Consider the following 21361-nt stretch of genomic DNA (forward strand, 5'->3'; position numbering starts at 1 on the left):
TCATCTACTTTAAATATACTAAGAGATTGTCTTGTTAGAAGTGAGAGGGGGAAGATGAGAATTCTAGACAAAACACAGGGCTAGCTATTTAACGTGATTCAATTTGAAGCAGTTGTGAAAAATTTCCATCTTTAAAACTTTTCCCGCAAATTTTGTTAATACTATGAATTGAAGTGTGCATTCACAGCTCTAAGTTTGACTTTGAACTTGGAAAAAAATAAAATGCTTTCGTTCTAAATAACCAGAGCTGCAGTATTTGTTTCTGTTCTTGTTTTCTGCATTGAGTACTAAGCTGGAGTCTCGTACTAACCTGCCATAAGGGAGGCATGAGGTGTAGCATTGTCCCTTAAAGGGATAAAATGGAAATATTCACAACTATTGCAGACCTAGACTATTTTTGTTTCTGTTCTGACTGTGGTTTTGTAGTATATCTCTTTGTGTAGATTGTGGCTGCTGATCACATTGCTGTAAAATGAGATCTACTTTCAGCTTGAATGTATTCCACAGTGTTCCTGATTGATACAGATCGCTGCTTCAATTCAGGCAGTCATTGCTTTGAGCGCTGTAGTGTAGATGAGCAACTAAATGTTGGGGTGTCAAACATCTGTTCTTCGCTATAACAAAACACAAGGATGCTGCTTTTATCTTTTCCACCTTTTTATTTTTCCCTTATTCTTTCATTTAAGTGCTTAGAACCATTCGAATCCCCTTTGGAAAGTGATAGATGCCAAAAGTTGATAAAATCCTTTTACAAATATGCTTCTGACTTCTTTTAATACAATTCTGTGAATAATAGTTTTCTGTGGATTTGGGAAGGAGGCTGTTTTCTGTTTGTATAGGCTTGAAATAAACAGAACTAGTGGACTTTACTGTTACTGTAATCGTATTCGTGATACTTTCTTTTTTACATAAGCACTATATGTATTGTGAAACAAACCAAATCTAAATATCAAGATAAAGTTACATTCCAAAACTATCTGCTCTTTCAGGTGTAAATGTTGAAATACGTACGCACCCTAGTATCATACTTTAAAGTGACTTGTAGACAGTTTAAAATAGCTTTTGTAATTTATGATTTCTCTATCAAATTGAATTTAGTCTATTGAACTTCACTTTCAAAAAGCCCAAATTATGTTTGGATCTTGCAGTTGCCACTTCTACTCATTTCAGATACACTATGGATTTAAAGACTTAGTGGAGTAGGTATTCCACCTTCAGAAAAATAGCTGGTCTTTTTGTCTTTTGTGATAACAGGCTTTCATTACTTCTCTTCTGCGTGAGACAAACTTCTTTTCTGCAAGAGTTAAATAATTTTTACAGACTTTCAGAGGAGGGTTGCCACATACAAGAAACGTGTTTGGTTCCAAATGGGGAAATTGCACAAATACAGGCAGCTGTTAGGACTGTGCACATTTCATTACTATTGAATTGTCTTTTCTCGTGTGAATCAGCTGTCCTATTATCTACTCAGTCTAGATAAAAGTGGAATGATGGATTATTGGGGAGTTGAAGTCTTAACAGCTCTTGGCTGTAAGAAACCAAAACTGCTCTTTCTATTCTGACAGAATTGCTACAATGAATTCAGAAAAGAACTATTTGTTGTATGTTTAGTTTGGAGAGCAGAAATCTCTTAATACTTTTTATGTCTACTAATAGTACTTTGTCTTGAAGCTTAAAGGCATAAGCATTTATGTATGTTTACTTAAAATTTTAGTTATTAAAATAAGTTTCTGACTGAATAGGGGGAAAAAAACCAACCTTGCTGCATTAGTTAATTTTTGGATGACTGCCACCTCATGTTCCAGCTGCAGGAAACAGTAAATTATAAAAATACAATTAACCATCATTGTACACATAGTGATAAAACTTGATTTTCAACATTGTACGGTTTAGGTAATTACTAGTGAAGCAGTAAAACAAAGCAAGACTAAAGAAATAGCTGCCAAGTTTTGTTCTCAAACTTGTGTTTTGGTAAGTCTAAAAAGCTTGACTTTTTAATCAGCCAAAATGGGTGGTGATCGATGGGAGTGTTAATTCTGGAGTGATTCTGTGCCAACAGCCAGCATTAGCATAAGAATAAGCAGAGTAGCTGGTTGTGAAGTGAACCCTGCCCACCAGAGCAACTGTCTTTTCGCATAAATTTTCTTAGAGCCTTTTGCCTTTTTTTTTTTTTTTAAGATGTTACAATTGAGGTGGTTTTGGATAAAGAGAGCAGAGAGGGAGTTTTCTAAATCTGTTAATTGGATGATGGGGTAGCGCTGCAAGAGGTACCTCTAAAAATACTGCCCTCTGAGTGGTGGCATCAATAATCACTAAAGGGGGTTGAGGGCTTGAACACAGGCACATTATGATCAGGACTGTGGCCAATGTGTGCTGTCCTGGATGTAAATGTAGGGAATTGCATAAAACTGGGGGAGGAATATTTAAGATACAGTACAAAAATTCACATTACCTGAAAAGGGTGCCTGTGATTGTTGGGGGATTGGGATATGATAATAGTGTTTCCAGTCCCGTGTGCCTTCTCCACAGCAGAGAGGCACTTCACAAAGGAAGGCTGGAGACCTGATGCTCATAGAGCAGTCATCTTTCTTGACAGTTGCTGCTTTTCCACCCCTTTGACGTGTTGGGGCACATCTGCTTGGCTGAATTTCCAGCTCCACATCCTTGTCGCTTATCCAAGTGAGCATAAAATGCCTTCATATTTGGCACACCTAGTTTCCCGAGTGATGTCTTGTCCCTCAGGTCTTCCAGGTTCTCACTACAAAACAACTTTGTGCCATTGAGCTGTGAAAACTCAGAGGCTTGTGTGCTCTACACAGGGCAACTGTGGAGGCCACCGTGGTATTTAAGATTAAGCTGTTGTATTAAGAGGGTTTGTGTGTGTAAATGTTTTTTAAACATGAATGCCCTACCAATATTCTACTGGGTATTAATTGAAAATGCCTACAGTTACGAACCTTAACGAATGGTTGGCTGGTGACTAGTTAGGGAGAAATCCTGCTGCTTAGTGGTGAGTGGTTTGTTGGTTTGGGCTGGTGTTTTTTTCCTATTCACCCGTCTTGCCTCCTCCTCTAAGTACAGTTCTTTAAATTTGTTAGTGGCAATTTGAATTTTCAGTTTTACAAGTTTGTCTTTCGTGGTTTTCTGACCACACAAAATAATCAGGATGTTGGGTAGAGTGAGGATGTGTTATGTTCACAAAATGCTGTGTAAGCATGTTTGCACTCATTTCTATGCAGAAGTATCCTTTTTGCCCTTTCCTCTTCAATACATTTATGTTTCTATTGGTGGCATGTCCCTTAACATCTCTAAAGGGGTTCTTTCCACCTCACAATTCGTCATTCAAAAAGCAGATTAGTTGCTTTCCAGATGAACAGAGAAGGTTGCTACTAAAGCTGAAAACCAGAAAGTGGGGGGGGGACCCAAGAAAAACCACCAAACCACAAACAGCAATTCAAAACTCAACCCAAACCAAAAAACTAGAATTCACTTGTCTCTAGCATAAAGTAGTGCTGTAGCCAAATGACAACAAATGCTGCTCTCCATTTTTCATTGAAAAGGAGACATAAGAATTCATTTCTGAGCGGGGAATCTCTGACATTACAAATTGTTTGGGGCTTTTTTAGGGTTAGTGCACTGTGATTTAGTTTACTTTCTAAGTGAACATTTGGTTCATGACCTCAGCCACCTTACTCTGAAGGGCTGTAAATAAGAGGAGAACGCCCTTGGAGCTTTTCTTCACAACTGGCAGCTTGCTAACTTCAACTTTTACCTTAGGGACTAGTGAGGCATATTTCAGCATTTCTGTTTGCAGGATTTGGCATACATGCTTCTGATGCTGCTTTCTTATTTGATAGTTCTCTCTGAGCTCTGGAAAATGAGCATTTAGCCTCTAGTGATTCCTTTAAGTTTAGTTTGGTTGAAACAGTTCTGATGTCAAAGATTCTGCTTGTGTAAGGAACTGTAAGACCTCTCTTCCTTTGTAAGCTCACCAAATCTAAATCTTGATTGTAATAGGCTTCTGTATTGAGAAATCATTAATCTACAGATCTTAGTATCCTCATTAATACTTTTTTCCTGACAAAATTGATTTGTCCGTGGTTTCTTTGTGATATTTACTCAACTTATGGTATTTTTCCTACATTATAGAGCAGTTTCTATCCATTAGCCCTAAGGTATGTCTCCAAGATACTGCTGTCCATGTGTTTCTGTTTTAGCATAATTGTCTCATTTTTCAGGCATTTATATGAGGTTGTCTTTTGGCCAGGAAATGTATTGAGAACTTCAACTGATTTTAATAGTCCAAAAATAGTATCTTCACTGGTGTTTAGGAGAAGTAAGGTTTTTGATGAAAATATCATTTGTGTTGGCTTTGCAGCAATATAATTGAATTTTACTGTCTCAACAATGGGAGACTCAAGTGAGAGGAAGAACTAATTTGAGTCAGATGGCTCCAGCAAACCCTACCTTTTGTTCCCACATCTAGTGGTGAAATAAAAGGAAGATAAGCAGCAATTACTGATTTAAGGATGGTTTGAACCCAGTCTTAGTGACAGCTACTGTCTCATATATACGGCTGCTTCTCCTCACGGCGCTGCCAGCAGTCAGCCATGCGGAGCTGTGGCATGTGTGGAGCAGCTGCAGCACTGCTCCCCGATCTGCTTTGTGAGCTTCAGACACAGCATCACCTCTGCTAGGAGACCCTTTTGGTGAACCCTTAGTAGGATTCTTTCCTAGCTGAACTACCCTTAGAAGATGTTCCAAACTCTCATCTAATGTTATGTCGAGAATTCAGTTATAAAATAACATGTCTGTCTTTCCTGTATGTGCCTTTTCTAGGTTAAGATGTGACTGTGTGTTTTGTACGCCAGGAGAATGTTCTAATTTTAAATGCACAGGTTCAGACTTTCTAATCTCCCTATGTTTTGTCTGCCACAGAGACTGTTCAGCCAGATACTGGGCTGTGTAAAAGCCTGCAGTGGGACTTGCTGGGGGTTCACCTGAGCTCAAGCTCTCTGTGGCCTTGCTGAAGAATGCTCCTCTTCCAGGTAGCTACACTGCAGCCTTTAAGAGGTCCAGTTGCTTTTTCATTGAGCATTGCGCTATGCTATGGAGAAAGGGATAGCACACAAGATTGTCACTTTCAGAGATGACAGAGGGGTGGGTTTGATTTAGGTTGTACCTTTTCTAGACAGGTATTACCTGGGACCTCAGTGCAATGTATATTTTTGTTAAGAGTTTATGCACTGTTTCTTCCCCTCTCCATTCCACCCACCCATCCCCAACACTTTTGCAAGAATACAAAGCAGCCCTGGAAATTATTTGATTTTGTTTTCTCCTCCTAATATTTTGACATGTCAATATCTAAAAACATATCTTTACACTTGCAGGAAGTAATTCTAAACTAGACACCAGAGTCTCTGTCACCTGAAATGAACAACAGTTTTAAGATGCATTGCTGAATTCTTCAGGCTTGCAGGAGACACTAAAAGTTGTAAATTAAATCCTGCAACACTCTTTCAGTAGATCATAGTTACTTTATTTGCCTAAAATAAGACTCTAAAAGCAAAGCACAAAGTTAAATTCAGGACTTTTGCTATCTGTGGCAAAGCTACTACTTCCTGTGATCCCTGGATTTTGCCAGCCATTATAAGGAGCTTCCCAGAGGAGCCTGCTGTCAAATATATTTACAGTACACTTAAAAATAATGAAAGCAAGTAGCTAGAGGGGAAGAAAAGGCATTGCAAGGTCACTTATGCTATTATTTTTTTCCAAAAATGTATGAGAAATAGAAAAATGAACCATTTTTATTTAACTTTAAAAATTGAGGAAGGAAACACAGACTTCCAAACCCATGAATCATATGGCAAATACAAAACTTCATGCTGCAATTGGAAATACTTTATATGATAATGCTAGTATTATAAATCTAAAAATTATTTCATTTAACCCCCACAGTGCTTATTTGAGAATTGGCAAATCCTGCTTCAGGCTAAACTATTAAAGTGAAAAAAATAGGTATTAATACAATATAGATGGAATCACTGTACTCCCATAGGACTCTTATTTACCTCTAGTCTAAGGCTGACATAGATATATTTGAGTCAAACAGGAACTACTAGTACTACTAATTGCAAAGCTGTTAATCACATTGCTTTAATGAAACTGTTTAACACACTGAATAGCAATGTAACAACGCATAGAAAATTAGCTTGTTTGCCATTGATTAATGATAGATAATGTGTGCAGTTCCCCACAGTGGGACATTTGAGCAGTTCTCTGTCATGTACAAACTCAGGCTCATTAAGTTATGTCTTTACTTGCACAGTCTGATTCAGCATAAAAGCGCACACAAATAGCACTTTAAAGATAAAAACAAGAATGCACTTTAAAGATAAAAACAAGATTCATATTTAGCTTACTTACAGTGTAATGGAGGTGTAATGCACCTCCAAATTATTTCATTCAGATAAACAAGGTAAATACTGAAAGAATAGAAGAATTAAAGTTGTTTATTTCAACAACAGCTTGAAAAGAGTCACAGGAGAATTACAGGTCAATACATTGAAAGAAGACAGTAGGAAAAAGTTATCAAGTTATTCTTCTAAGTGTTGAATTTCCAAGAATTGGCAGTTGGTGAACTTGTTTAGGTATCATCTGTGCATGTGTAGGTTATGTATCTCAAATGTCAGCCTTGTACAAGAAAGGTGTGTAGAGATAAAACCGAGGAGCGCTACAGTTCTCAGCTTCTCAAAAATGGACATATTGTGTTTAAAAGAAAAAGGTTTCTACAGCTACTGCTGAAGATTCACTTCAATTCAGAATGAGAAAAGGAGTTTAAGACCCAGCTTTGTTTCTTTTGCTTTGTCAAACAGTGCAAGCTCACAGGTTTTACTACTTTCATATTTAGTTTGAATCTAGATTTGCTAATAGTACACACTGTAATAGCTTTTGTAACAACATTTTTAATACACCAAAGAAAATGTTTATCATCTAGAAATTGCTACTCCACTCCCACTTGCATTGCTATACTTTTAAGTCCCACTATAAATTGTGTAAAATAAAGCTCCCCCAGCCCCCCAAGAAAGTAAATTAAGGAACTGTAAGGTTTGAAATAGGGCAAATCAATCTTTAGTTGTCTTTGGACATTCACCCTCTTGAAAACCAGCATCAACTTTCCTGATAGGCCAGAAATGGTTTAACTTCCAGCCAGAAGGAGGATCTCTGTTGCTTTTGGCCTTTCTTTCTTCAGGTTCTCCTAGCACAGAGGTAACTGTAGCATAATTTAAGCAACTGCTTAAGGCTGTCTGAATTACTGCAGCCCTTCACATGTCGGATGCAGGATTTCCCAGACTCTCTGCAGGGCAGACAACTTGTAGACCTGCTTTCTGAGCGTGTCACACGCTTGGTTCCTGAACAGGCTTCTCTCTGGTAGAACATTCTACGAAAGTGCTTGCAGCTACTTTGTGTTGCTCTGAGCTCCTGTCAGATGTGAACCAATTCTACACAGCATGTGAGCTTCTTGAGCCTGAAATACAAAGAAAGGAATGTCATCTTGTGGTTGTCTATTACTAACACTGCAGTAAAGCAAAAGCATGCTTTCAAATGTCATTCTGTAAAGGATGTGAAGATAATGCTGTATTACGTGGAGGCCACCTTGTGGCATTATGGAAGTAAAATCCAGATGTAAAAAACAGCATTTAGACTGCATACCAAGATATAAGGATGCTAAACTGCTTATATTTTTAGAACCCAAGCATCACAGTGATGTGTCATTCTAGCCTCATGTGAATGATTACAGGTGCTTTCCATACAAGTAACAACACAGGAATCTGAGGACGTGTGTAGCATCATTCTGTGGGTCATAGCTTCTTACCTAGTCAGCTTAATGAATGCTGCAATTCTTAAACCCACTGCTTGCATGGTTAATGCACAATTGCTGCTTAACAGACATGTAGGGACAAATTTTTATGGAGAACAGGAGCAGATGAGGAGTGCAGTCAAAGTACTCTAAAACTGACTTCCAGGTTACCATCAAGGTACGTCTTTGTTCTGCTTGCATGAGGGAGTCTGGAAACTTTTACAGCAGGAAAATTATGCTCCTTTTCCCTGTAGTTAAACTATTAATTAAATTCCTCCACCAAAGAATGAAATTTGAATTTAGTAAAGATCAGTTCAGTTGCAACCGGACAAAACTGGCTATCATCTTGCAATCTCAATGTCAGCATTTGCTATCTCCTAGCATAAGTGTGCCAAAGTAGAGTATCCTGTTCATGGTTTTGGACATATATTACAAGAAGATGAAAACAATTCATTCCTGGAAAAAAAAAGTCCTGAAGAAGTTTGCCTGGTCAACTTGAGGTGAAAGCAAACAAGGGAGTAGGGGAATGTTATCTTTCTGAGACAGGAAAGTCCTCAATCGTACATGCTGAGTCCATGCTGTGGGGGTGGACGTGTTGGAGATGCAGGAATTATTCTGACAACAGAAGAGTTTGCAGGGAATTAAGAGATTTTTCTGCCCTACCACAGAGTCATTTAGATTGCCAAAAGCCTTAGGTTATTGAGTCCAGCCAGTAACCTGACACTGCCAAGTCCACCACTAAACTGTACTCCATAAGCTTCACATCTCACATCTCTGTGTCATTTAAATACTTCCAGGAATGGGGACTTCACCACTTCCCTGAGCAGCCTGTTCCCATGTTTGACAACCCTTTTGGTTAAGAATTTTTTTCCCTAATGTCTTATCTAAACCTCCCCTGGTGCAATTTGAGGCCATTTCCTCCTGTCACTTGTTACTTGGTTGAAGAGGCTGATCCCCACATTGCTGCAACTTCTTTTCAGGTAGTTTTAGAGAACAGTAAGATCTCCCCTGAGCCTCTTTTCCTCCAGGCTAAGCAACCCCAGCTCCCTCAGCTGCTTCTTATGAGACTTGTGCTCCAGACAATTCCATTGCCATTGTTTGAACAGGCAATCTGTTACAAGCAGACTGGGATTTTGGAGCAACTGAAGACGACCTGCATACATTTCTGCCCCAAGTCAGACACCCTCTCAGGGCATCTTATATTCAGAAGAACAAAAAGGCTGTTGTGAATTCAGGCTGCAATCCTGACTTTTCTGTCCGAATTACCATTTCTAGTGTAGCACAGTAAATTGCCAGTAGATGGCATTATGACTCCACATTACAATAATTTATTTTTTTTAATGGTGCTGAAAGAAATATGCAGCACAATTTTTGCTAATTTGGTGTTTAATCATAGTAAAGCTCCTTGGGTAGGAGAGAGCTCAGTAAATGAGTTACCTGGCTGTGGCCTTTCACAGTACATTTATGTTGAATTGTTCCATCTATATTCAGTTTGTGTATTCTCATAAACCTGTTCTCTTGGCTGGGCATTTTGATTTCTTCTCACCTCTAATTAGTTTATCAAAAACCAAATAGGCTGTAGCTATGAGTATTCTGATGCACATGTAGTTCTTATTTATTCTTCGTGTCAGTAAGGACTGTATCTTTGCTTCCACTGAACATTTGTGAACCAGCATTATTCATCTGGTGTGTTGTGTTGTTATCTGTGTATCTATATCGGGGAACTGACTCAAAGATTATGGTCAGATTAGAGGCAGATGGCTGAAGGTGCTCCCTGCTTGTCTGGTCAAAGTCAACACCTCTGCATATTCAGCCTGAGTCACGCACAAAACAGATTTTGGGCTGCTGCTGTTTGTGGTCCAGTGTCTGTCTGGTGTATTACAGTAAACCAGTATCAATGACAAATCATTTTCAAAAGCAAATATTTAAATACTACACAAGGTACTATTAGCTTTATGGAAGAGAAGTTTTCAGAGCAATTACACTGAAATGTTCAAAGATTAATTATATGCCTTACTAATGGTGACCTGTAAGCAAAAAACATGTAGCAAGTTTTGCTAGCATTCCAACTGTGAAAAGGATTCATAAAAAAAAAAAAATTCTGCTGCATTTTTTGCAAACTGCTTCTATCCTTGGGAGATTAAAAAACTCTTACTACTTAAGAGTATCCAACAGTATATAAACTGCTTAGTTCTTTGTAAACAGCTATGATGATCTTAGATTCTGATGTGGTGTTCAGAAGCATTTAATGGGTCTCCTCTGCTTTTTCAGTTTGTATGTGAAACCAAAGGTGACAAGAATCTGGAGACACAGATTTCAGTGTTACCAGTGTGATGGCATTACATTAATCTTGACCTTCTCTTTGTTCAACGCATTAGGGGCTGTCAGCTCTCATCCATCTGGCTGACAATTCTGTAGCGTTAGCGGCAGCTGGTTGACAACTCAGACAAAACTGAAAATTTGCTTGTGAGCAGGATAGAACTTTTAAGAAACTTGTAATTTTCTATGTAGCTGCTAGTCAAGGAGGGAATCCGTCAATGAATCCATAACTACATGGAAGTCATTCTTGACTGCACTTTCAAGTTCATAGAATTGTTTGGTTGTTTCAATTGAAATGAAACTGTTACTTGGCTGTTTTATCGGTCTTTTGATGAGAGAGTCACTTGAAATCAAGCTGGAGAAACGACTTTGCTAATAGTAAAGTTCCTTCCAGAAAAAAACCAGGTAGCATCTCCCAGCTGATGTACTAATTGTTTTGATAAATACATACCTGGATCTTTTTATGTCTTTTTTTCCATTTGTACTACTGTTCTTCTGGGATTTGTTCTTTTTACCTAGAAGATAAATATCCACAGCACAATATGAAAACTCACAAAATAGCATTGTGAAATCCACTCAAGCTGCCATTCTAGCTAGTCTTAGCCAAATAAAAAGGCAGTAATCAACCAAGTTAATTTTTTTCTCAGTTGTGTGCACTTAGAGATATGGTAACTAATATGTCTGTATGAAAGAGAACTTCTAATATGTAAAGAAGTTACATGGTGAGAGGACAAGAGACTACTAACCTAACACTGAAAAGTGTGCATGCCAATGCAGCTATTGGATAAAGCAAGATGCTGTTCAATTAACCTTTCAGTTTGTTAACAGGATGATATATAGAGAGAGAACAAATAAGGGTTTTTTTCCTTTGGGTTCTCCAAGGATTTAAACCAAGAAATTAGGATGAGGAAATCCTTAAAAGTGGAGGGCATTATCATTCATACTGTGGTCTGACACTATCCTAATACAGTTCCTTGAGGGCATTTTAAAAATAGGAGCATTTTTACACCAACTGCATGTAAAAACTAGTACCATGATCTGTCACTATGAAGATGATGTCTGTCAGTGGTGTTGTACTGGAAAGAGTGTTGTGTCAGTAGCTTTAGTATAAATGCTACTGCTTAGTGGTTCTATTGGTAAGTACTTCTAGCGCTATTCAGTTCTGACATTCTTAGGTTTCCACCCCCAAAACTACTGGAGTTTTAGGCATTTGTGAATTTATGTGACAGAAGAACCTCACAGATCATGTCTTCCTGATTTTCTCCAAAGTAGACAGCTCAGAGATACTACCAGACAAATAATTCACAACATCCCACTGACATAGGATGACATATGCTTTTTAAATCATGCCTAGTATAATGTAATGTTTTTATTATCAGCTGATGACCAGGTTCATCTTGTCTAATGATGGTGTTTTCCACAGGTTCAGTGATTAACTCTGACATAAATAAGAGAGGTAAAAGGAAGCAAGTGTAGCCACAACGTGACAACAAATACATATGACATAACAGGATGTGCTTTGTAAAGGGAAATTAGGGGGCAGGGTATTACAGTCCTCCTGGTTTCTCCCATAAATCTGTGCCCGCCTGCTAAGTAACACATTTTCATACTATTGTAACTAATCAGAAACAAACTGCAGTGCTACAAATAATTTTAAAAGATGAGACTTTAGGCCACGTTTAATCTTTTGTAAGCTTTTTGTTACTTTTTTCCCCTCTAGAAAACGTTTATTAGTCTTTTGATGACAACAATTAAGATTTCTAACTAAAATGCCTTAAATATATCCATTACCAAGAAAGGTACATCAACTTCTTACGCATTTATTTTCTTCAGGTTCACATTTGTTTCATTCCACATTTTAAGTGGCAACGTATCTTATCCTTTGCTTTACTCACACACCGAACTACAAGGGAGCCGTCCCTGTTCTTCCAACACCTGCTTGTGCCGCCAGCTGTGCGAGCAGGGACCCGAACGCGCTCCCCGCTCACGCGGCGGCAGCGCCGGCCCGGGGGCGGGGCCTCGCCGGGCCCGCCCATCCCCGCAGGCGGCGGGCGCAGGCGCAGCGCGGGCGGCGCGCGGCGATGGCGGCGCGGGGCGGGAGCCTGTGGCTGGCGCTGCTCTGGCTCTCGGCGGCGCCGCTGCCCCGCGGCGCCCGCGGATCGGAGCCCGTCGGGCCGGCGGAGCCGTCGGGCGGCGCGGGCCCAGGGGAGCGGTTTAAGATCGAGGGCCGGGCCGTGGTGCCGGGGGTGAAGCCGCAGGACTGGATCGCGGGGGCCCGGGTGCTGGTGGACGGGGAGGAGCACGTCGGCTTCCTGAAGTGAGCGGCGGGCGGAGCGGAGCGGGGCGGGGCGGGGCGGGGCGGGGCGGGGGCTCGGGTCCCGCGGGGCGGCGGGCGGCCCTGCCCGGGCGGGAGCCGGCGTCTGCCGGGGCCCCATGGCCCGCTCGCAGGCCTGGCCCGGTCCGGCACTTCGATGGCGGGCGGCGGGGGCGGCTCCTGCAGGGCTCGGCCGTGTCCCGGTCAGCCGCGCACAGCTGTGGGATCGTGGAATCACAGAATCCCGAGCTGAGCTGCTGGCGGTACTGGGAACACTGCCCTCACCACCCCCCCCACCCCCCCGGCTTGTAAGGGGCCGAGCACGGCCAGCCGCGCAGTGCCGTAGGTTTTGGCCTCAGCCTCCAGCAGACGTATCCAAACTGATGACTCAGGTTACTGGCCAAAAGCTTTGGAACGTAATTTTAATTTAAAAAAATAAACAACAACTAAAACAAACAAAAACCCCAAAGGAGTTTGCACTGTCTGGAGGACGATGTGTTTATTCTCAGCTTCTGTTGTAAATTCTGCCACTTCTTATTTAAGAACCTCACCTTGGCTAAGAATTTACCCGATATGGAGACATGTTTGTTCATGGCAGAAGTTACAGTTGTAGTTCTGTGTTAAGAGTACTCGTGAAAAACCTTAACTGTACTGGGGAAAGCCGCTTTAAGAGATGTGGCTTTATTCCTTCACACATCATCATGCAAATGCCGCTGGAAGCTGTAAAGATTCAGTCTCGGGTGGTACTGAATATATTCAGATAAGCAAAAGATCTAGAGAATTTAAGGCACAGAAATTATCCTCAGAATTAGGAACTGAACTAATGTAATAATTTCAAGAGTAGAAGTAAATTCTAAAATCTCTTCACGATTTTCAATACAATATAATACATTGCTTTTAAAAGATATATAAAAATTACATGGAATTAAGATGCACCCTCATAAATATTCATAATTTTAAATTAATCCCTCTGCAATAAGAGTTAAACTTAACTTTGAGTTCTGTCAATAAATTAGCACAACAGATTCTGCTCTGCAGATCTTGTAAAATCTTGACTGTGTAACACCTGCTAAGCCACTACAAACAAGTTATGAGAGCCTGACATATTTGGGAGCTGATTTAATAGCTGCTATCAGGCAAATTTCTAAATGTTTAATTGAAACTCTAAATTTCTCAAATACTGTAAAGAATGAAAAATTGAAAGGAAATTCCTAGGGAAACATCCTTATACCACTTGCAGTATAAGATAGTGTAAGCATTCTTAGGGATTCAAATCATCACATAAAGGTGGGTAGGTCCTTGCATGTTAGAGAGAGGTCTGGTAGGAAGGACATAATGACAAATTCTTTGAGAATTCACTTTTAAGAGGGCTCATTCATTTGTTTTTCTTTTCCCTGTTTCTGATGTGTTAGGGTTTATTACAGTTTTTGGCCTTTGAACAAATTTTTGTCTTAATTTTGAATCTTATTTTCAGGAAAGAGATCTTTGATGTTGCTCTTAACAAGGTAGAGAACACTAGGGTTTTCTTACTTGAAACTTCTGGAAACACACAGGAGGAAAACTTCTGTACCGTTAAGGCAGCTAGTGCTGAAGCTTTCAAGTAACCTTTTACCAATATTTTCATTGAATATTCAAGTTCCACATTTTAAAATAAAAGCCACCTGTATGAAAATCCCTTCTGTGTATATGTTCAGAGCTCTTAGTTTCCTTATTGCTTATTGAGCTTTCCGGCGTGGGCTGGTCCTAAAGGGAGCAATTAGAATTAAAAACCGCTATTTCACAACAAAGACACAAATTGCTATTTTTGTGCATTGCAAATCGTCCCTAATACCAACCCACACTATGTAGGATGTCAGTCTGGGAGGGTTTTTGCTTTCAGCAGAAGTACTGAAGTAAAGTAAACTTCATTGTATGTATTTCAGAAGGCGGAAGGAAGGTGTAAATTACTTCTGCCATCACTTGAATACATGAAATATAACTTATTTCAGGTCTTATTTGGGCTGCTAAATTATTCTGCCAGCAAGACAACACCTTGAGGGCACAACAAAATCTTTAGCCTAACAGGGAATTTCTGCTACTATTGCGGCATGCATTGATGAACTTAAGGGGCTTGATATTGTGAGTGGTGACTGATTTAAATTTTCTGTTTGGTCACTGTGGTTATATTAAGAATTATAATATAAAATGATACAGCTTCTTTAAGAAAAAAATCCAGCAGAGAATCCTGTCTTATATTCTGGAGCACACTGAAATATTGCGGAACTCACTGTTTTTTTCAGGACTGATGGAAGTTTTGTGGTTCATGATGTGCCTTCAGGATCTTACGTAGTGGAAGTTATATCCCCTGCTCATAAATTTGAGCCCGTGCGAGTTGACATAACTTCAAAAGGCAAAATGAGGTGAGCGTTTCCTGATTTGCCTCTGTACTGATGAATTTCATGTGCCTGACAGCACAGTACAAGAACTCATGGAAACAGTGCTGTAGGTCACATGCTCCATCTCAGACTGTATGTGTCAGTTTCTTTTAACATCACTTCTAGAAGCACATTTCTCAAATTTCAAAGTCTGATATCTTTCTTCCTTTCGTATTTATGGCCTGAAATAAGAAAAAGTAGACTTTAAAAGTCCATCTGTTTGTTTGCTTTTCTTATTTTTTTATGCAGCTACCCTGAAATAAAATCTAGGCATAAATCAGTTAACTGCTTTATTATTTGTCAGCACCTTTTTTTTTCTTCTTCCCTTTTCCATTTCTTTAATAAATGTTCTATCAGGACTTGGCACAATGAAGTTTTAAATATTTCTGTTGCACCCCTGTAGGATACTTGTTACAGTTACTGGTTAATACTAGCAGTTGACAGTTTGCATGTTTTCTGTAGGATTGTTAGCTTGTTTTTATGCTGTGGCCAAACCACTCCTGACTGTATACCTGTAAGTGCAAACTATTCAGTAGTACAGAAAAATCTATCTTAAGGTGGTTTTCGTTTAAATGAATATGCTTTTAGTTACTTTTTCTTTGTCCAAGCATGCACATGGCATCTTAACTTCTAGGAATACAATCATCAGTGTAAATACTCCAGCAGTGTATTTAGGGGGGTTTAAAATTGGAATCTCACTGAAAACAGTGAAGTCTGTTCATAATGCTAATTAATATAATATAATAATTTATAATATGATTATAGTATATAATTATTATAATAAGGTTTAAGCTTATAATAATCTCGAACAATTTGTTTGAACTTAATTTTTTTCCAAACTTTATGTAATTTTTTTTCATACTTTGTTAGTATCTTACTGGCAATAATTAATATGTAATAAATACAAAGATATAGACGAAATATTGGGTATAACCTCAGCCTTAGCACTGTTTGTGTGTCTAAGGACTAGTGAGATGACAGATTTGATGTTGAGTAAGTTGCTAGGATACGTCTGCAGAGGAAAGTAGCAGGAGGCTTGGCATCTCTACCAGTCCAACAGATAAAAACTCTATAATGAGGAATGCAGTTGAGGAGTCAGAAATGCATGAAAAACTATACTTGTGAAAAATGTCAACAGGCCTTTTTTATGGAATGTGCTGCCTTAGAAAAATATGCCTTGAAAAGTTCCTAGAAAGAGGAAACAGCATGTGGATAACATGCATTTGGTATGATCTACTTGAAAATCTCAAGTTTTTGAAGGAAATACGTAGTATAAGGTAGGAGAGAAAGACATTCTATAAATGAGTATTTGGTGAAAAATTCAGAAGGAATAAATTATTTATGGGCAGAAGTCATCCCTGGAGTTGCACAAAGTAGGTAAATATTCATAAATCATGAGAAATGGGTCAAGAGTGGCAAAGGTGTTAGTACTGAGTAATTACCTAAATATGAGGCCCCAATGAAGAATACTAGTGAAGAACTATGGAAAAACCTTACAAAGTAATAAAGACCGAGATTCAGTATTGATAAAAGCAAAATAATGCACTTATGGAAAAGGTACTAACTTCACATCCAAGTAATTGATGTCTTGAGCAAACTGATTAAACTACGCTGCACTGTTCAAATCTGGACCCTAAACAGCATAGTTTTTCTTGCTCGTTACCAAGGTGACAACAAATGTTTTGCTTTTGATTTCATAAAACATGCTGCTGAGAGAAATCAGCTTTTGAAAAGTGAAGCCTAGCTGACACTGCTTAGCAGATGATTTTGTTTGTAGTATTTTATTAAAACTTGTTCGAATTTTTTAAAATCTTTATTATTTACTGAAGATTCTATGTTTTTATTTTCAATTATTTACATTTTGCTTAATAGAGCAAGATACGTGAATTACATCAAACCCTCTGAAGTTGTCAGGCTGCCTTACCCACTCCAGATGAAATCTTCTGGACCACCTTCATACTTTATAAAGAGAGAATCTTGGGGATGGACAGATTTCCTCATGAACCCTATGGTATGTACAGGAAACATACAAATATTAAAAGTATACTAAGGATCCAAATACAGCTGCTTGTGAGAATACTAAGAATAAAACAGTTGAGGAAAAATGTGCATTTTTCCTTTGCTCTTCTGAGAGGATTGTATTCTTTGTTTTCGCTTGCTTACAAATGGAAAGTTTTTCTGTGACATCTCCTCCCCTATATACCACTGTTAACGCACGTCCTCTGAAAATAGCCCGTAGTCTCCTCCTTTGACCATGTGATGCTGTTCTAGTAGTGCAGAGATCAACATGTTGCAGAACTGTAATTGCAACAGGTGTAAGAGAGAACAACCATTTGCTTTATTGGTCCAACTTTGAAATCTATTTTTTAAAGCACAATAGTCCCTTATCAGGTTTCTTTCCTGACAAGTGGATTAATGTTACTGGCGTACTGATTCAGAATGCAGTAGTTCTAGAGTCTGGCTGTTTAGTAGAGCTTAATTTTATTTTAGTAGGTCTAAAAGTGTTTAGAGCAACACCTAAGCTGAAGAGGTATTTTCCTGTTTTCTCTGTAGGTGATGATGATGGTTCTTCCATTACTGATATTTGTGCTTTTGCCTAAAGTTGTCAACACCAGTGATCCTGATATGAGGCGGGTAAGTATGTTTAATTGATGCATCTGTAGAGACCAAAGATAATGAGAATTCAGGGCACAGAAAGTAATAAAAACAAAACTGTGCTTTAATAGAAGGCTTAATGGGCATCATTTATTCAGCTGATACATTGCTGCTGTTTTAACAACGCGTCATTTAGTAAGTGTCAAGTGTGTTGCAGAGAGTGTGATGTGGGATTCTCTTTCCCTTCAGCCTAAACCACAGTTTAGTACACTGTTAAATCCAGATGTCACACTAGTGTGTATGATATGGAGTCTTAATGAAGTCATTAAATTATCTGATTTATTGTCCTTTCATCATGCAAAATGCCAAATAGCAGAAGGCTAGGACAAAGTGGAGATTCAAGATGTTTGCTAAATCTTTTATTTTTACAAGTATTATTTGTCTGTCATGGGTGGCTGCTTTTTGAAGGCTTGGTTAACTAAAAACTCCTTTTTGTGTAAATGACCACTGTCTTCAGTAGTACTTTATAGGTGTCTGAGGTTTTTTGGGTTTTTTTTTAAATAAGTAATAGCTTTAGAAAGCATATCAGAGCTGTGTAATGCTCTTTTGGCTATAGTTTGATTAAAAAACAGATACAAAGATGTGCTAGGTATTCATGGCATGTTCTTCAAACTAAACTGAACTCTGGAAGTTGAATTTTAAAAAAAGATAGTCACATATTTCTTACTTTTTTCAGTGATCTGACACTGCTTATGGACAGGCTGTTATGATGGTAAAACCATCAAAACTTCTGATGATTTAATCCTTATGATAAAATTGATAGGACTTCTTAAGGAGAAATTTACCTTTAAAGAGTAGAAAAAAGTTGGTTTTAAGAACTACATTGCAATGGCATTCTCTAGATGACCATGTATTAAATTGTTAACTTGTGGAGTATATGGAGCTTGTATAAGGTTTTTCAAATTAACTTGTTTTCCTTCATGGAATCAGCACAGTACTAGTTTGTATAGAAAGTTTAATGATTTAGTAACTGTGCTTGTTGTAGGGGTGTTAACTACAGGTATAGTGTAGAGGCAATAGTAACAAAGGCTACTAAAATGCCTTGAAAGCACTTAAAGATCCATCATTCTGAATGGGAGAAGAACAAGGTGACAATCCCACATGAAAGTCACAATTGCTATAAGCATTATCCCATTGTGGATGTGCAGTTCAGCTGTTATATGCATTAAAAGTACTTCAAGACTGGTTTATTTTAAAACATGCTAATTCATCTCAGAGAACCACTATGCTAAACCCCAAAGTTACATTAAGCTTATCTGGATATATGGTCTTACATTAAAATAATTTCTTTCTTGAAGGAATGAAAACTCAGCTGCACTACTCTAGTAGCTTGGTGTCAGAAGGTAGGGCAAGAAATATATCTAATCCCTTTAAGCAGCATCAAAAATTTGTTAATTAGCTATGAATAATACTAATTTGAAAAAAAAAAGTGTGACATCTATGAGAACACAGATCTGAATATCTAAACAATAGCCTAGATTTTAATATGGAGAAAAAAAGTGCTGAAAATAAATAATTTTTATCTTTTGGATTTTTTTTAATCAGATGCTTGCCCTGTCAGACTGCTTAAGACGTGGTTACCATTTTCCATACACCACTGTTTTTAGTTTTGGGGTTTTATTTTTCTTTGTGTAGCTGGGTGTTTAGCTGTGGTTGCATAAAACTATGTAGCAATATGTATCCTGGAGCACTACAAAAAGTAAAACAGTACTGGGAAAATTTGGTATCCTTCTCATACAATCTTTCAACTGATGCCTTAGATACAGCCAGAATTGTTACAAGCTATTAAGATTATCTGATCTTTGCATGCAGGAAATGGAGCAGTCAATGAACATGCTGAATTCCAACCATGAGCTGCCAGATGTGTCTGAATTCATGACAAGACTTTTCTCTTCAAAATCTTCCAGCAAGTCTGGTGGTAGCAGCAGTAAAGCAGGGAAAAGTAGTTCTGGAAAAAGGAGGTAGTTAAGTCTTCCTCCTAAGTCTGAGTTTGCACAGCTGTTTGTTATCATGTGGTGTCATGTTTATTTGTCTTGAAAGATCAAAAAGCCACTACTGTAAACTTTAACCAGGCACAACAGACATTATGCTACAAGTGTGGTTTGTAGCTTTTTTTTAGACTGTATAAGCTGTTTTGTACTTGACAGTAAGCAAAAGAGGACATGGCTTCAATACTGTACCTGTATAAAGTTATTGACGATACTGAATTAACTGTATTGTTCTGTAGAGAATTAAAATAAATTATACAATGTGCTTCACAGTGATGTCTTAAGACGATGTATAAAAAATTTCAAAGATAATAGAAGTGGAATTCAGTTTTAAGATGTCTTTAATGTTTTACACTTGCTGTTGAGTTCTGAAATGAACTAATCATCCTTTCAAAATTGAGTTGTGAGTTTACTGAGTAAGTAATTTGCTGTATCAGCTTGTCACATGTTAACATATAAAATCATTTTATTTTATGCTGTTTGCTGCCTGTACAATTTACAGAATCGCAGAGTGGGTAAGGTTGGAAGGGACCACAGTGGATCCTCTGGTTCAGTCTCCCAGTCATGGTCATTCTAGAGCACATGGCATGGGATTGCATCCAGATGGTTCTTGGATATCTCCAGTGAGGGAGACTCTACAACCTCTCTGGGCAATCTTTAGTTCAAAGATTTTCCACTATGTATTGCCCAGTTTTATTCTGATCTACTTTCTGCTAAAAACTTTGTGAGGAAAAAAAGCAAAGTATCTTGCGTGAGAAAGTCATTTAAGCTGTCAAGATCTTGGATCTTTCTTTTCTAGATTACATGTATCATTTCTGCAACGCTTAGGCTTCTTACTGTTTTTCTGCATGCTGTGCTTTCAACTTACCAGTGGTATGATTTGAGGCCAAATACAGAATTATAAATGAAGTTAAAATTAACTCATTTTAAAATGAAAGGAAAGAGCTTAAGGTGTAGTAGGAAGGCAAATTCTGCTCACCTTATAAATTATGGTCCAAAGTATATGGCTCTCGAGGAATTCTAAGTCACTGGCAGAACTTCGTTCTTCAAGCATGCCTGTATATCTCTTATGCAGTATCTTTTCAAGCTACCCAGAGAAAAGTTGAAAAAACTGATTGTTTTTCACTAGTTAAACATTTGCAAATTAAAATGACAGCAATACTTGCCAAACCCTATTAGCAACAGTCAATAAATTATTTTTTTTCAGCATAAATGCTGTTCTTCTTCATCTTTACAATTTGTAGCTTCTTAGGTAACAGTGTCCATGCAGTGTAGGTAATGTATATCTGCTTCCAAAAATGGTCTTTAACATTCACTCACAGTACATCTGAAGTAAAATCAATTCTATTGCATTTATTTGTTCTGCCATACACACAAGAGGGCTATAAATTTTCTTAGAATACATATTTAGTAGTTACGCTGGGAAACATAAAAGTTGCAAATGAATAAATACTCATTCATAAGATTAAGTCAATTTTTAAGATGTTGGAGAAGAAATAACCCAGTGTTTTCTGTGGACAATGAAAGATTTCAGTCTGCAAAGCAAGCTGCACATTTTTGCTCTCTTTTTGTTTTGCTTGAATGGTCTTTTTGCTTCACATATTAAGTAAAGTATTTTTAGTGGAGACAAGAGGATATTTGGATATTCTTGCTGGAAGGATCTACTGAAATAAGTGTCAAGTTGCACTGGTGAAGAAAAAAAACCAAACCATAAAAAAAACCCCAAAAAAACTTACTCCTCTTTCAGCAATATCTTACTGAAAAATTTAGATGAGAAACAGGAAGCAGTTCTTTGAAGATGGAGCAATTA

The 21361-nt window shown here is 38.2% G+C and overlaps 1 protein-coding gene across 1 annotated transcript; it reads left to right on the forward strand.

Annotated features, from left to right (window-relative positions):
• Positions 1 to 12255: 12255 nt before the first annotated feature.
• Positions 12256 to 19823, forward strand: EMC7 (ER membrane protein complex subunit 7). Its single transcript, XM_082282855.1, has 5 exons — positions 12256 to 12497; positions 14774 to 14893; positions 16781 to 16919; positions 17462 to 17542; positions 19376 to 19823. Exons 1-5 carry the CDS (start codon positions 12262 to 12264, stop codon positions 19526 to 19528), a joined length of 729 nt encoding a protein of 242 aa, XP_082138981.1. The 5' UTR covers positions 12256 to 12261; the 3' UTR covers positions 19529 to 19823.
• Positions 19824 to 21361: the final 1538 nt, after the last annotated feature.

This window comes from Coloeus monedula (assembly GCF_965178545.1).
Source record: "Coloeus monedula genome assembly, chromosome: 6".
NCBI lineage: Eukaryota > Metazoa > Chordata > Aves > Passeriformes > Corvidae > Coloeus > Coloeus monedula.